This window comes from Enhydra lutris, unplaced genomic scaffold (assembly GCF_002288905.1).
Source record: "Enhydra lutris kenyoni isolate GAN:26980312 unplaced genomic scaffold, ASM228890v2 scaffoldscaffold10, whole genome shotgun sequence".
In the NCBI taxonomy this organism is placed as follows: Eukaryota; Metazoa; Chordata; class Mammalia; order Carnivora; family Mustelidae; genus Enhydra; species Enhydra lutris.
In genome coordinates, this window is record NW_019154094.1 from 5597134 (window position 1) to 5613677 (window position 16544).

At 53.7% G+C, this 16544-nt stretch overlaps 1 protein-coding gene across 4 annotated transcripts in view; it reads right to left on the reverse strand.

Moving 5' to 3' along the window:
• Positions 1-11277: 11277 nt before the first annotated feature.
• The window catches only part of LOC111144030 (coiled-coil domain containing 12), a 53139-nt gene continuing 47872 nt past the window's right edge, over positions 11278-16544 (reverse strand). For 2 of the 4 annotated variants that reach the window (XM_022498099.1, XM_022498097.1), the window contains 4 exons: positions 15536-15597; positions 15268-15302; positions 14158-14234; positions 13691-14065 (listed from right to left, as the gene is read on the reverse strand). In XM_022498099.1, coding sequence (XP_022353807.1) covers positions 13983-14065; positions 14158-14234; positions 15268-15302; positions 15536-15597 — 257 coding nt within the window. In that variant the 3' untranslated portion in view covers positions 13691-13982. Of the gene's footprint in view, positions 12393-13690; positions 14066-14157; positions 14314-15267; positions 15303-15535; positions 15598-16544 lie in introns of those variants that run through there. The other 2 variants (XM_022498098.1, XM_022498100.1) reach the window with 2 other exon arrangements.

Below are 16544 nucleotides of genomic sequence, written 5' to 3' on the forward strand. Positions count from 1 at the left end.
GCGCTAAACATTTTGTTCTCTGTGGACTTGGCATCTGGAAAGCGCCCCCCCACCTCGAACAGCACCCCCACCCCACTGGGGACTGGGCGAGGGGTCATGGGGCCGGGACCGTAAACTCAGGCGGTGGGTGGTATAGACATACTCAGAGCAGCCTCAGGCCCAGCCCCACCAGCCCTTCCAGATGGCGAGTAGGGCAAACGATGGCCCAAAGGCCTGGTGCACCCATGGGGTTCCACGGGGTGTGACGTGCTTGGAGCGCTATGAGAGACACGGGCCAGCACCCGCAGGGCCACTGAGCCAGTTTGAGCACCAAGGACTCCCGTGAATGCTGGAAGCTACTGGAAACCGTACAGGAGAGCAGCATTTGAGCCACATTTAGAAGAGTCCCCATGGCATTGGAGAGGTGGGAGGAGGTTACTCAGGCCTCAGGGGAGAGGCTTGTGGGAGGCAGGTAGCAGGCAGGAAGGACCTTGCATGAAGCACTGGCTGGGAGAAGGAGACCCAGGCAGAAAAGATGCCCTCCCATCCCCGTCCCGGGGGTGTCTGTGTGATGCCCTTCTTCAGGCCTCAAAGCTACGGGACCTCTGGAAAACTCATCCCACCCACCCCCCGGGCAGTCCTCGAGGCCTCTAGCTGGCTGAGCCCCGGGGCCCCATTTTCTCACCCAGACTCCTCCTCAGGAGGCTTCTGAAGGAGAGTCCATGAGGCCCGCTCACCTTGAAACACCCATACTGAGTACCCCTAGGACAAGGCTGTCTTTCCCCTCAGTCTATGCGACCCCAGGACAGAGTTGAGCGTCTCCTCTCAAACTGGGTTCCCTCAGGGCAGGGTTGAGCCTCATCCCACAGACCAGGGACCTCCATCCCAGGATAGGGCTGTGCTCACCCCTCAGACTAATACCTCCTAGGACAGGGCCAGGCCTCCCCCTTTCTAGGATGTCCAGGCAGGACTGGACCTTACACCAGTCCAAGGCCCTAGGCCAGGACCCTCTTGCCTTCGACCTGGAGCTCCCAGGCCAGGGCCGGCCTGCCCACTCAGAGAGGCCCCGCGCAGCACCTGGGCCATCCAGGTGTTGGCAGAGGAAGTGGGAGCCCTCAGGGGGCCTGGCAGGCAGTCAGGACCCTGTTTGCCTTGAGCAGAGGCTAAAACCAGGTGGTCACTTCTCCCTTCAAGGCCTCCCAGCCCAGCCAAGCCACAGGGAACACGTAAACACCAGCCGAGCTGGGCGCAGGCAGGCAGGGCGGAGGACACCGAGAGACCCCAGCTCCTCAGCCTCCTTCGCCAGGGTGTCTGGAACCTCATGGGCTGCCCTGAACCCCAAATGGGGCCAGTAAGGCGGGCCTCGGTTCCCACCTGCCTTGGGCATGTGAACAGGCTCTGCCCTCTCTGGCCGGTCCTGTCTACACCCAGACCGGGAGAGGGGCCTCTGGAGACCCTTGGAAGGAACATAACCGGCTGGTGGTGCCTGGAACCCGAGGCCAGGCCCCCAGGCTGGATAAGAGCCTAGTTCTCAGCTCAGAACAGGGCCTCTGGGCGTCCAGCAGCATCAGAGAGGTGGCCCTGGCCACCGTCAACCTGCAAGCCGAGAACAAAGATGGAGCCGGGCCCCACGCACCCCCCCAGAGTGCACAGGCTGTGAGAGCCCACAGCCTCCCGCCCGAACGCTGGCGAGGTGGGAGGGAGCAGCACAGACACGGGGGAAAGGGGACTGAGTTCTCTGGAAGTTCAGAAGGGACATGACCCTGCCTTAGGGGACCTTAAGGGGGACACAGCCCTCCTCTGGTGGTGTGTGAGGGGTCATGACCCTGCCCAGGGGCCTGAGAGGGTCCAGGTTCTGCTTTGGCTGTTAGAAGAGGTCTGGCTGGCTGAGGGTTCCATCAGAGGGGCAGGATCTGTGGGCCTTGCTGCGAGACTCCGGCACGCAGGCTGGGTTGGGTCCAGCGGCTTGTCCCTTGTGCTTTCTCAGCCAATTTCGGGAGAATGATTCCAGCCTGAGGCTCCCATGGCCAACGGCAACAAGCCTTGGCTGGGCCAGAAGAGGGGACTTCGGAGCCAAGCAGGGGCCTGGACCGTGGCTGGCTCCCGGGGTGTGCTGTGTGACACTGGGCTAGCGCCTTCCCTCTCTGAGCCTCAGCTTCTCTTCTGATGTCAGGCCCCTGCCCGGGTCTCCTGGCCTCTGTGGGCTCAGTATCCCATCTTGCTCCTTAGTGGACCCCTGGGACACAAGGCCAGGACATGCTCAGTGACAGGTTCCCTCCTTCTTCAGTGTCACAGTCATGCAGGCTGTGGGGGCTGAGAGGTGGCGGGCATGGATTCTGGGCAACGATTCCCTGTCCAAGCGCTGAGGAGAGGAGCCCAGGTCTGGGAAGCAGTGGAGGCGGGAGACCAGGTTCCCACCTTTCATGTTGGCCTCAGCTTTCCAAATCTGTGGGTGGGGGAGGGAAGACAGCTGCATTAATTATGCACCTACTGTTTAGGCCCCCTGCCACCCCAGCAGCTTCAGTGGGGATAAAGAGGTTTCAATCATCCTATCGTCCTAAAGGCTTCAGGTCACAGTCTCAGAAGGATCCACTGGGCGCGGGTGGTGAGGGGGCAGATGAGCAACCCCCATGGGCTCCTGCTGGCTTTGCTTCCCTGTGGGGAGGAGGGGACCAGGCCGGGCTGAGAAGATGGGGTTCAGGGCACGGGAGGGCAGGCTTGTGGTCACCCCAACCTCTCTTCCCAGAGCTCCAGGACCTGTGGCTGCAAACTCTTCCCCTTCTCTGCTCCTCCCACTCCCCTTGGCTCTGCTCTCCCAGCAGCCCACGCCAGGAGACCCTCTCCTGGGGACCCTCTCCCCAGCAGGTGACAGGCTTTGCGCCCCCACCAAGCTCGCCCATCTCAGTGAGACAGAGGGATGTGTTGTGGAGCCGCTAGGTGTGTCTGTTTATTTGTATTATGTATGCATATTTGTGTCTGTGTATTTATTTGTATTTATGCATGTATATTTCTGTGTGTGTCTTTTCAAATATGTGTGTGTTGTGTCCGCTGTCATTGGTGGTTCTACCCGTGTGCATACCTGTGTCTTTGTGTGTGCGTACAGATGTGGATGTCCGTTTGCGCGTCTCTGTGTGCGACTGTATTGTGTATCAGTGTGCCTGTTTGTACTTGTTTGTATGGCTGTGTATATGTGTGTGTCTATCTGTGTGTGTGCATGTGTGTGTGTCTGTGTGGACCTGTGGTCTGAAAACGCCGCCTGTGGGTGGAATTTGGCCCAGGGACGTGTTTGGCTTGGCCCTTACAGTATTTTCAACATCTTGAGCCAACATTTAAAAATCAGGATATTTCACATAAAAATTCAGCTTTCCAGTTTCTCTTAAAAATTCAGAAGCCCTGGCAGCCCTGGGCCGCGTTCCCATGAGGCTACTCTCCTCCAGAGCTCATGGGGGCTGCCCATCCTCCCACCCCCTCACCGCTTCTCTCGCTGACCAGCACCTTAGGGATGACTGAGTTTGTGACCCCAGAGTGTGTGGTCACAATGGCGTGTAAGTCGAGCTGTCAGGGAACGTGTGCACAAACGGAGTCCACACCAGGGGGTGTGTACTTGGGATGGCATATGTGTGCAGGAGGCCATTCTGAGTGTGTGTGGGACATGGGGGGGCCTGCTCGTGCAGGGGTGGGTGTAAAGCACAGTGCCTGTGGGCGTATGTGGGAGAGCGCGTGGGTGCACACGTGTGTGTGCGTGGGGGGTGTGCGTGGCTGTATCCATGGCCATGTGGAGTGTGTGGGCCCCTGTGGTCTGGCGTGCTCTGCACAGGGGCCTCTTCCGGCCTTTGATGGGGAATTGGATTCCCGGCTTCTGGCCGGGCTGCCTTGTGGGATTTATTTCTGTCTCAGTGCCGACCAGAGGCCTGAGTAATGGGAACATTTAGAGAAAACCAGTAAATACATACAGAAGGGGTAGGCTGGCCGGGAAACTCTGCTGGACACCCCTTCCCAGCCCACAGCTGCCAGCTGCCAGAGGCCAAGGCCAGGCCTGAGCCAGGGAGGGAAGCAGCCAGGGAGGGAAGGACCTGGCACACACACTCACTCCTGCTCTGTGGAATGCTCACGAATGCCCATCCAGGCCCAGCAGGTGGGCGAGACCCCTATGCCACCTGGATGGCCCCTGGGACAACCGGCATCTGGGAGCTTGGCTCCAAACAAGAGATGCTCAGGACAAGCTTCGAGGGTGCCATGTGAGGTCTGGCTGAGGGGCTAAGGGGCCCTGACCTTCCAGGAGAGTCCCTTTCCCAAGCAGACTACAGAGGGTCCGCAACCCTGGGTACGCTGTCCACAGATGCCTCACACAGGTGCAGACCCTCCCGCAGGAGGGATGAGCTGCCTGTGACCTGATGGGGCTGGGGCTGCCCCCCTTCAGAGCTGGGGGCCAACGCACTCTGGAACCACTGCTGCGTGGAACCCAGCAGGCCAGTGGGGAAGGGGCAGGAAGAGCTGCAGCTCTCCTAGGACACCATCCCCACTGTTCTGGGTTTCACGCAGACGGAGCACCACTCTTGCGAACATCTCTGATGTCAAACAGGCCCCATGGGAAAGAACAGACTGATTGGATTTGTCGGGTGGGGTGATGTGCATTACAGAAGACCCACTGGAGCAGCGGGCAAACAGGCTGCACTGACCCACAATCCCTTCCAGGGCCCTGGGTCGGTGTCTTCTGCTGCCCCCCAGCGGCCATGGGAAGAAGTGGGGAAATAAGGCGCCCGAGCCTCGTCCATGCAGCCCCAGGTCCCACCACTCACCATGCCCCAGTGTAATGCCCAGCCCGATGGCTCTCGGGGAAGCAAGGGCTTTCGGGCTGGTCTGAGGGAGGGGCTCACCTCGCGCCCACAGGAGGTCAGCTCTGGGAGGGCAAGAGATCATGATTCCCAGCCGCATCATCAGCCCCTAGAACAATGCCCAGCATGAGCAGGTACTCACGGAGCAGATCTGAATCCCCAGCTCCTTTAGGGGTAGGCAGGCTTGCACCTGACCCTGGACATGGCTCAGACCCCTGTGGAAGTGCTACCTGAATGAAGGTGAGCAGGCATCTCGCACTAGAGCCCCAAAGGTGGTAAGCAGCAGCATGGACCCCAACAGGGACATGGCTGGGAGGACAGGCCAACTCCAGAGGACTAGACTTGCTCAAACTAGGTGCCTTCACACTCCTGACTGCAGCCTGCTGGGCTAGACAGAATTTCCCCTTGTAACTTTAGGGACTGTGCTTCTGACCCCAAATCCCCAGGTCCTCACTGTGATATAGACCTTGTCCCAGCCCCTGGGGGCCTATCCCGGCAATCCCAGGTACAACCTCCTCCCCGCCCTCTTGCTGCCCCTTTTACCCACAGGCACAAGCCTGGGTCTCTGGGCCAGTAGGCTCTGTCCTTTCCTCTGCTGGGAAAGGGCTGTTGCTGATCAACCCAGGCCTGACACCTCTCCAGAGATGACCCGGAGGCCAGATGTCCTCAAGGAACTTAATTTTCCAGTCCATTACTCTCCAAAGTACAGGGCCAAGCGAAGGAATGGTCTCGTACACTGATTCCCGTATATCAAAAATTTATTACCATACTTATTTCACCTGTTTTTGTGGAACGTTTTTTAAAGTTTTTATTATTATTATTATTATTTATTTGAGAGCAAACGAGCAAGCGAGAGCACAAGCAGGGGAAGTGGGAGAAACAGGCTCCCTGCTGACCAGGGAGCCCAACGCAGGGCTCAATCCCAGGACACTAGGATCATGACTTGAGTCAAAGGCGGACACTTAAACAACTGAGCCACCCAGGTGCCCCTTTTGTGTAATATATATTTTTTAAAGATTTTATTTATTTATTTGACAGTGATCACAAGTAGGCAGAGAGGCAGGCAGAGAGAGAGAGGAGGAAGCAGGCTCCTCGCTGAGCAGAAAGCCCGATGCGGGGCTCGATCCCGGGACCCTGGGATCATGACCTGAACCGAAGGCAGAGGCTTTAATCCACTGAGCCACCCAGGTGCCCCCTTTTGTGTAATATTTTAATTTCAAAATGAAGGATGGGAAATTTTCTGAAGACCATGATCTTATGATGATGACTTGGAAAGTTCCATTAAACTAGAGATCCGGGGCTCATTTGTTTTGTTGTTGTTGTTGTTGTTTTAAAGATTTTATTTAGTTATTTGACAGACAGAGATCACAAGTAGGCAGAGAGGCAGGCAGAGAGAGAGAGGAAGGGAAGCAGGCACCCCGCTGAGCAGAGAGCCCGATGTGGGGCTCGATCCCAGGACCCTAAGACCATGACCTGAGCCAAAGGCAGAGGCTTAACCCACTGAGTCACCCAGGCGCCCGGGGCTCATTGGTTTTAACTGATGTATCCTGGACAGCGAATTTAAATGATCTAGTATTCGATAAGCAATAACACACGTGACATTGCTTTTTTTCTACTTTTTAGCGATCATAAAGAATGCGGTTATGAACATTTGTATAGTCTTTCTTGTGGTTGCTGGGTAGCTTCTCTACATCCTTGCCAGCATTTGGTATTATCACTATTTTTTATTTACACTGTCCTAATTGGTGTATAATGATGTCTTTTCATGGTCTTCACTTGCATTTCCATAACAGCCAGTGATGCTAAACATCTCTCAAGTGTTTACCACTTATATACCCTGTTCAGCAAAATGTCTCTTTGCCCATTTTCTAATTGAGTCCTTCTTTCCTGCCTCTCTCATTTCCTTCCCTCCTTCCCTCCCTCCTGTTGTGAAAGTTCTTTATAGTCTAGATTTGAGTCCTTTATCAGATATGGGGTTTACAATGTAGTCTGTAGCTTTTCATTCTCTATTAACAGAGTTTTCATTTTGGTTAAGTCAAATTTATTGATTTCCTTCTTTGGGGATGTGTTTCTGTGTCTTGTGTCTAAGAACTCCTCACCAAGTTCTTCTAGGTCCTGAAGATTTTCTCTTAAAAAAGGTTTTTGTAAGTTTACACTTTATATGTAAACCTATGATCCACTTTAATTTTTGTATATTGTCTGGCTGGGCTTTAGGCTGGGGTTCTCTTTTTGGCCTTGGCAGATCCAATCATTCCAGCATCATCTGCTGAAGCCTATCTTGCCTCCCATGAGCTCGTTCTGCGTCTTTGTAAAAAATGAGTTGCCATGGGACACTTGGGTGGCTCAGTCAGTTGGGCCGCTGCCTTTGGCTCAGGTCGTGATCACAGGGTCCTGGGATCAAGTCCTGCACTGGGCTCCTCACTGGGCAGGGAGCCTGCTTCTCTCTCCTCCTCTGCCTGCCACTCTGCCTACTTGTGCACACACACTCTCTCTCTGACAAATAAATGAATAAATGATCTAAAAAAAAAAAATGAGTTGGCATGGGACGCCTGGGTGGCTCAGTCAGTCAAGCGTCTGCCTTCGGCTCAGAGTCCAAGATCAAGCCCCATATTGGGCTCCCAGCTCAGCGGGAAGTGTTTCTCCTTCCGCCACTCTCACGTTCTCACGCTTTCAAATAAATAAATAAATAAATAGATAGTCGTCCGTTCTTATTTGGGGCAACTTGAGTTTCTTACTCTTTCCCATTGATCTATGTGTCTGTCTTCCCCCCAACAGCCCCACCTTGATGGCAGGGGGTCGAGAATCATGAATTCAGGGGGTCAGGGGGCACCTGGCTGACTCATTCGGTAGAGCACGGGACTCATCTTGGGGTCGTGCCTTCCAGCCCCAGGTTGGGTGTGGAGAGGACATTAATAAACTTTTTAAATCACGAATTCAATATCCTTAGTAATTACAGCTATGCAGATTATCTATTTCATCTTCTGCGAATTGTGGTAGTTCATGTTTTTCAAGGAATTGGTCCATTTCATCAACTTTTCAAGTTGATGTGGATATCTACTGTCTCCCCTTTCTGTCTTTCTGAGGTCTGTGGTGTTGAGAGCGCAGCCTTATTGCATTCCTAATATTCGTAACTTTGTCCTTGTCAGTCTTGCTAGAGGTTAGCCAATTATTGATTTTCGCAACGTTTACCAGTTTCTCTGCTCACCACTTCTTCCTGCATCCTGTGGCAGGCACCACTGGCTGCCTTCCCAGGACTCTTTCTACCCTTCTCCCTTTCTCGTGGAACCTCAATTTCAATCATGGTGGCGATGTGCCCAGCTTAGAATACCCTTACTCCCCACATGTCTGCAGAGAGGGCAGGATGTGACCCAGTCATGGCTGATCAGATGTGAAGGCAAGCCTGGGGGACTGACTGGGCTTGAAGCCACGGTTCCCCCAGCTGGCTTGCCCCTTGCCTTTCCCCCTCCTGCCGATACCTCCCACCTGGGGGTGCACAGGCTCCTCGGGGAGCTAAGGACAGCAGCTGGGGAGACAAAAAGGACCCGTGTCCCTGGAGCCACTGTATCGCCATGGATATGACACAAGGAACAATAAAGCCCTCCTTGTCTGAGATACTGTTTGTGCCAAATGCAGCCCGGATTCTTCCACCCCTCTCCGGGCTCCCACCATGGCTCCTCTTGCTCTGGAACTTTCCCTGCTAGTTCCTCCGGCAAAGATCTGTGCATAGCCAATACTGGGTATCAGAAGCCCGAAAGAAAATGTCTGGACCTGATGATTGACCGACATTTGTTTCCTTGGCATTCGGGAAAAATGTCTTGTAGAATCCACTACTGATGAAAATGGAACTTATTCATTTATAGGCTGTTGGGATTTTTTCCATGTAGCTTGGATGGTTTTTCTCTTTACCCTCAATGCTCTAACCCAGACCCCTGTAGTGAAACAGCAGGTGGGGCCATTAAAAAAAAATCCCACTTCACACTTCCCAAGTAATACACGTTGTGAATGCTGGAGATTTCTCTCCTTAAAGATGTAAGTGTGGGGGGCCCCTGGGTGGCTCAGTGGGTTAAGCCTGTGTTCGGCTCGGGTCATGATCTCAGGGTCCTGGGACTGAGCCCCACATGGGGCTCTCTGCTCAGCAGGGAGCCTGCTTACCAGCTCCCTACCCCCCGACCCCCGTCTGCCTCTGCCTACTTGTGATCTCTGTCACATAAGTTAAAATTTTAAAAAATTAAAAAGTATGTGGGTGACGGGCACCTGGGTGGCTCAGTCATTAAGTGTCTGCCTTTGGCTCAGGTCATGATCCTGGGGTTCTGGGATCGAGCTCCTCACTCTGTGGGGAGTCTGCTTCTCGCTCCCCCACCCTCCCACTTGTGTTCCCTCTCACTGTCTCTGTCAAATAAATTTTTTACAAATAAATATATAAAAATAGCATCAGACTTTTTTTAAAAGGTGGTTTGATACGTTGACTATAATTAATGATGTACTTGGATTCATTTACTTGTCCTATGTTTTTTTTTTCTCTCTTGAACTTCTTTTGGGTAATCTATCTATCTTCCTTTCTCCCTTTCTTTCTTTCTTTTTCTTTTTTTCCTTAACTGCTTTGGAAGTGGTACACCATTTCTATTCTATTAGATTGATCCTAGAAATGTCCGCCTGCCTGTAGAGCAGAGTCTAGGGTCTACATGGAGTTCCTTCTCTCTTCCCGAGTGAGCTGAGCTCTGTAGAGGGTTATAATCCCCACCACGTCTCACCCGGGCAGGAGTGTGTAAATACCACTACTGTCACATACTCTAGTAGCCCTGGTCTTACTTTCACCCCATAGAACATTCTCATTTCCTAAGGTTGATACCTATTTAGATTTCCACTTTATTTCTCTTCATTCCTACTTATAACAGATTTTCCATCTGGGATCGTGTCTCACTCCAATCTGAAGACATCCTATAGAAAAATTTTTTTCAAAGGAGAACACTGGGGCGCCTGGGTGGCTCAGTGGGTTGAGCCTCTGCCTTCGGCTTGGGTCGTGGTCTCAGGGTCCTGGGATCAAGCTCCACATCAGGCTCTCTGCTCAGCGGGGAGCCTGCTTCCCCCTCTCTCTCTGCCTGCTCTCTGCCTGCTTGTAATCTCTCTGTCAAATAAATAAATTAAAAGAGAATAAAAATTAAAATAAAAAAAGGAGAATGCTTATTTATTTCATTTTTTAAGAACAGCTTTAGTGAGAATATACATCGCCTACACTTTGCCCACTGGAAGTGTACAAATTCAACAGCTTTTAGCATACCCATTGATTTGTGAAACGACCCACCACAATCCATTGTGCAGTATTTTCATTACCCCCCAAACAGATTTTCTTTCCATGTGAGTCTGCTGGTGACAAAATCTCTGGGTTTGCTTGTCTAAAAATACCTTGTAAGGTATTTTCTCTGGGTATAGAATTGTAGGTTGACAACTTCCTTCTGTCTAGTTAACGATGATACAGGCAGGTATCCCTCTAGTTACCACCGGCTGCGGCTGAGACATCTGCTGTCTTGCTCCTTAAAGGGTAATGTTATCTTTTCTAATTCTAACATCTTTTCTTGCTCTTTTTGTTCTGCCAACTTGTTGCACTTAACTCTCTAGGTATGCAGTGGTTTTTAAATACGCCCACAAATTCTTAGACCTCCCTTCCCGATGTAGAACCTAATTCTCCTTTGAGTGTAGGCTGGACTTATTTCCCAAGTCACTGGACATAGTGACTTGCTTCTAACAATATAACGTGGCAGAGTATCATTTCCAAGCCCAGGTCATAAAAGGCCCTAGTTTCCCCATACTTTGTCTTGGCTTGATCATTCTGGGGAAAGCCGGCTGCCACAGCGTGCGCGCGCACACACACAAACACTCACAAAAAAGCCTTATGGAGAGAGCCATGTGGCAAGGGCTCAGTGTACACCGGGCTTCTATGAGCCTTCCTGGCGGTGGACAGCATCCCGAAAGCACAGCCTCCAGCCCTGGCCAAGCTTTCAGATGACTGCAGCCCTGGGAACATCTTGACCATGATCTCAGAGACCCCAAACTAGAACTGCCCAGGTAAGCCACTCCCACATCCCTGACCCGCAGAAACGTTCTAATACTAAAGGTCTGTTTTAAGCCACTAAGTTTTGTATGGAATTTGAATGCAGGAATTGATGATTAAGATATGAAAAAGTTTTAAGTGAACTTGCTTACTAAGGTGTAATAAACATACAAAAAATGCACAAATATATTTGGGTCCCTGAATAGTCAAAAAGTGATTATACCTAATTAATCACCATCCATACCGAGAGATGGAACTTCTCTCGAGTGTTGATTTCCTTTTGTTGCCTTGCTTGAGATATATTGATCTCCTTGAATTTGTGGATTGGTGATTTTGAAGAGTTGTTCCAGCCATTAAAATAAATATAAATATATATATATACATATATGTATATATATATATATATATATATATAAAACATCCGCCTCCTTTTTGCCTTTTTTCTCTCCTGGAACTCTAATCACATGTTATGTAGCTCTTCTCACTCTATCCTCTGTATCTCTTAGCTTCTCGTTTTAGGTTATCGATCTGTTTCTTGGCTTGAGGTTTCTCACATGCAAACCCATGTGGGCCGGCTCAGTTCTCAAGGGAGACCTTTCTTCATTCCAGTCAGTGCCAAGGTTCAGTTTTCCTCTGGGATGCCAAGGGAGCGGATCTATTATTAGTTCACAGAGGGCCCTGCCCTTTGCAGCCCCAGCCTTCTGGAGGGTCCTCGTACCAGGTCCCTCATTATGCACAGGTAGTGAGTTGTCTTGGCCCCAGGCACTGAGCACCCCGAAAACCAATGCTATTTCACCTCGCTTGTCACATACCTTCAAGTCAGAGGTGAGACTTCAGCATTCTGCTGCTTCTCCTACCCTCTTGCTTGAGTGTTTTCTACTTTCTTGCCTGGTCACTGAGGCCTTTAAAAGTATTTGTTGTAACTATTTATTTACCTAGTATTTTTAGCTGTTTGCAAAGGGAGGATCAGTTCGGGCCACTGCAGTCCCATGATGCCAGAGACAGAAGTGGTTGGCCATTCCTTCTTTCTCGTTTTCTTTTCCTGATCTCCCATCTGCTCACGGACACCTGGCAGTATGTCCACTTGCCAACCTACCTGCTCCCACTGCTGCCTCCTAGGGCTTCCGCCTAACTTTAAACTGATCAATCCCTCCTCCGATTGTTATTACTTAGCTCCTCCGGTGAGTTGCTTATGGTATGTGTGTGTCTGTGTGTGTCACTTATTTTAATAAACATTCTTTGTTTCCAAGATTACCACCCAGATCTTCCTCCTACCTAAGTTCCTGAGTTAGGGGAGCTGGGTGCCTCTTTTATCTCTGGCGAGAAAACCAATGTTCATTTTAAAGTCTGTAAGGAGGTCATGGTTTCAGTTCCTTGGGGATCAACTCTTCCACCTGGTGGGGTGGTACCCCTTCTTCAAGGCACCGGTCTCCTCATATATTCTGTAACTTTTGTTCGTGCACCCATCGTGAGTGATGGTGTTAGTTTTGCCCTTTCCATGCACGCCGGTTTTCTGTAGTCATACAGAGCTGTAAACGCAGAAGCAAACCTTTCCTCAGCTCTCGGGGTTCCCACTCTGTGGGGCCGGCCACATGCTAGCCCCAGCGCCATCAAGAGAGTGGGAGCCTCGCCGGGAGTCTGAGGCATACGCTGCCACAGACTAGCACCCTGTTTGTACAACAGTCCTGGGCCTGGAGGCACCTTCTCGTCTTTTATTCCCAGGAAGGGAAGGCCGGTCCCAGATGCCATGAGGCAGAGGGAGTCCGGCTCCAGCCCTGCCACCCATGGGCAGGTGTGACCCGGGCTTGCTTGGGAACCAGAGTCCTGGGCCTGCCCGCTGCTCAGTGAGCCACCTACTGCTTTGGCCCTCCATCAGACCTGCTCCCTTCCTGCACAGGTTACCTTCTCAGGGTAGTTTTTAGATGAAAGCATCTGCTTCATTGTATGAATGTGCTGGTGTCGGGGCACATGTACTCACTACAGCTCTGTGACCTGGGTCTTTGGCACTGTCCACCAGAGTCAGGCCAATGTTCCTCCAACTCAGCAGAGGGCAGGATGCACTGGGATGACACTGGGTGGGGGTGGGACACACGAGGGGAAACACTCAAGTGTGTTATCACTTTGGAGATGAAACTCTAGTTGGCCACAGGGACCTGGACTCAGCGCTGTGGCCAGTCACTCCAGATAGTCAGCTCCACAGACGAGGCTCATGGTCCCAATGCCAGGACCCTGGGGACCTAGGGCCTAAGACCACACCCCAAAACCAGGCTCTAATACCCTAGTCTCTAGGAGCCACCCCCCACCCCGGTGCAGGGGCCCCGTCCCAGGGAAGCCACAGTCTAGCTCTGACAGTGACGCAAGAACAGGAACCGCTGGGGGTTGTGAGAGTGAGACACAACAGTGCCAGGAGCCTTGAATCTGGCTCCACCTGGGAGGGAGGCTTGCCAGGACACAGCATACCCCCTCCACATGCCCAGCCTCTCCCTTCTCTCTCACACTGTGAAGGGAACCACAGAGGACCGACACAGAGTGGGAGCCTCTCCAGGCTGGCCAGACATTCCAGCAAGGCCCAGGCCTGTGGGAGGGCTTAGAGAAGCCTCTCAGACTCTCCCTGTCACCCACAGGTTTTGACATGACCGCCTGACTGGACCAGGACCCAGACTCAAAAGGTGGGGTCTGGGCCTTCTGCACTCCTCCAGCCTCGACATGCCTGGTCCAACACAGGGCTTCCTCGTGTGAAGCTTCAGCTCACAGCCGCCCTGTCTGGGGGCCCAAACCCACAGTGCCCCAGGGACCCAAAAAATATATAATAAGTTTCTGCCACACATAAGCGTCTGATTGCTTCTATTTCTAGGGATAAAAGAAACTTCCAATTACACAAATATGTACAGACACAGCAAGCCCATGGGGTTGCTGTTGGCTCTGCCCCTCTCGGCATGGTGAGGACCACTCAGGAGACAAGGAGCTGACCTCACCCCAGGCAAGGGTTTCTGGCTGGTGGGGCAGTGTAGTTCTGGAGCCAAATAGGAGGTAACAGTAAGCCCAGCCCCCACCCTTGCCCAAGGCCACCCGCCCATAGGACAGGCATGATGGTGGGGGTGGGGGGGATAAGGCGTGCCTCAGTCGGAGTCGCAGGCCTCTTGCTCCGTCGTAGCATCCACTGCAGAGGCGAGGCTGTCCTCCTGGCCTTTTAGCCTCTCACCTGGATGGATGATAGAAGCAGTGGGGAGGGGCCCTGTGCTTGGGCCACCACCCAGAGGGCAGGGACCCCACCTTGCTAGGCCCTGTACTTACGGATCAGCTCGGCAATGGCCCTCTGGGTCCGCTTTTCTAGCTTCTCCAGCTTTTTAGCTACGTCTCTCTTGAGGTCCCTGTAGCAGGCAGGTGCGAGGAGGCCGGAAGGTGAGAGCTGGCTTGGTGTGGCCTTGGGACCTTCCCCTCCCAAAGCCCCTGTGGTGGTAGGAATCACACTCAGCTGCCTGAGGAGACTACCCTGGGGAGGCAGCCAGGACCTTCCCCTCTCCGTCTGTGTGCTCTCCCAAACCCGGCATCGGCCAACAGGCCCTGGCCCGCTGAGGCAGCAGCTGGTGCTGCAGACCCACCGGCCATGGGCCCGAGTCAAGGTGTGCAAGGGTGGATGGCTGCTCAGGGTGGCCCTCTTGGTTTGGTCTCACTGTGGGTCCTGCTCCTCCTCCAGCCACATGCTCACTCTCGCCAGCAGGGGCTTCCAGAAGCGCGCACACAGCCTACTCTCCCCACTCTGGGATTCCTAGGACGCACGCCCCATGCTTTTGTTTCAACAAATGAGAACACCTTCAGTGGGGCCGTGCCTGTCACAGGATCGCGGGTACGAGGGATGCGGCCCGCCACTCTGGCCCAAGGTCAAGCAGAACACAAGCCCCAGGCCACGCAGCCCTCTCTCACCCTCTGTAGCAGCCTGGTCACAGGGGCACTGGGGAAGGACACGCAGTCCCCTTTCACAGGAGAGGAAACTGAGGCCCTAGCAGAACCAGGCCAGGCGGAGGCAAACTGGGACAGAAATTGACATCTGCCCTTCCCATCACCTTGCCTCCATCATGTGGCTCCGTGAGGGCCACGGCTGGCCTTGCTCAAATGCAACTCTCTGAGGTGGGCCGGATCCTCGCCCTAGCAGAAGGGACTTCTAGAGGGGACGGCTGCTGCTCCCTCTCCCCTTCCCGCCCTCCAGGTGTCGCCCCCACAGGCCTCCCTCTCACTCTCCCTTTATGTCCTGCCAGGAGGTTCTGCGGGCAGTTGTTAGCTCATGTAGCTGCGTGTCCACACTGTCCATCTCCCTGCTTTGAGGGCGGGAGAGGCCCAGCCAGAGGGCTGTGCCCAGCACGAGTGGCCAGTCAGTCCACGCTAGTCCTACATGGCAGCGCTCACCAGTCAGGCTTCCGGGGCGCGAGGTTGGCCAGGTCCTGGGGAGGAAGCAGACACATGTCAGGACTGGAGGGGCCCAGCCCCAGGGCACAGAGGTAGAAAGCGGGGAACAAGGGAGGGAGGGAGGAGAGGGTCAGGGAAAAGTGGGGTGGAAAGGGAATACAGAAGTGGAAAGACAGAATAAACAAAGCAAAAGAGAGGAGAGCATGGGGCAGGGAGAGGGAGCAGAGGAGGGCCCCCAGTGGGTTCCCGGAGCACTCAGGACGCTCACCACTTCCTCAATGATGGGCTCAGGCTTGGCGGCCTCCAGTTGCTCCTTCACCTTCTCTTCCACTAGAGGGCGCAAGACAACCACATAGGCCGGTCGGAAAGGTGCCGCCATTCAATGGGGCGCACCCTGCAGCCCGGGGAAGGGGAGAGGGTGCAGGCGGGGACCCACCCGTGGAGACCCTGGGCTTTCTTGGCCCTCTCGCGGGGCTCCCAACCTCCAGAGACTAAGACTGCAAAGGCAGCCCTGGAGGAAGGGCTTGGGGTTCCCAGGATGAAAGCAATCCTGGGGTGAAGGAGGGCCCGCAGAACTGGACCGCTAGAAAAGACAGCGCGCAGACCTCCAGCCGGGGCAGACTTCCAGCCAGAACGCTGGGCTGGTACTCTCCCCTGCTGGGAAATGCAAGCACTGCCTGCGTATTTCCACAGACAGTTTTGTGAAGAACCATGAGGACCAGCTTTCCCGTACTCTAAAGGGGCTCCTGGGCTCTGAGAGTGTCCTCTGGGTGCCCTGGACTGGCCGGGACCCAGGTGTCTTTTCTTCCCATCCCACTTGGATATGTGTGACCTGGGGAACAGCTGTCCTCACGCACCTCCCAGCTACGCCCCGTGGCTGACCACGCACAGGGCCTATCGGTGATGAGACCAGGAGGGCCTTGGCCCCTGGGGACAGAGACCAGGAGCCCTAATGACAAGTCTGGGCTCCAGGAGCTTCCTCCGACCCCCATCACTGTGGCCACGTGCTGCCTCCTGGCCCCGCAGCCCTGCCTTACTTCCCTCCAGCCACAGGTGCTGACCCAGTGGCATGGGACCACTCCCCGCCCCCTCCCTTGTCCGGCCTTACTGTCCCCCTCACAGTGCGGCCCACACCATGAAGCAAATCACCTGGAAAGCATGTGAATCTCGGGGCAAACAACATGGGGAACCAGACTGGGCTGTGACTGAAGGGGCAACACTTTACTATTTTCAAGATAAACAATTACTCATTTATAACTTGGAGAATTCAAAACTGG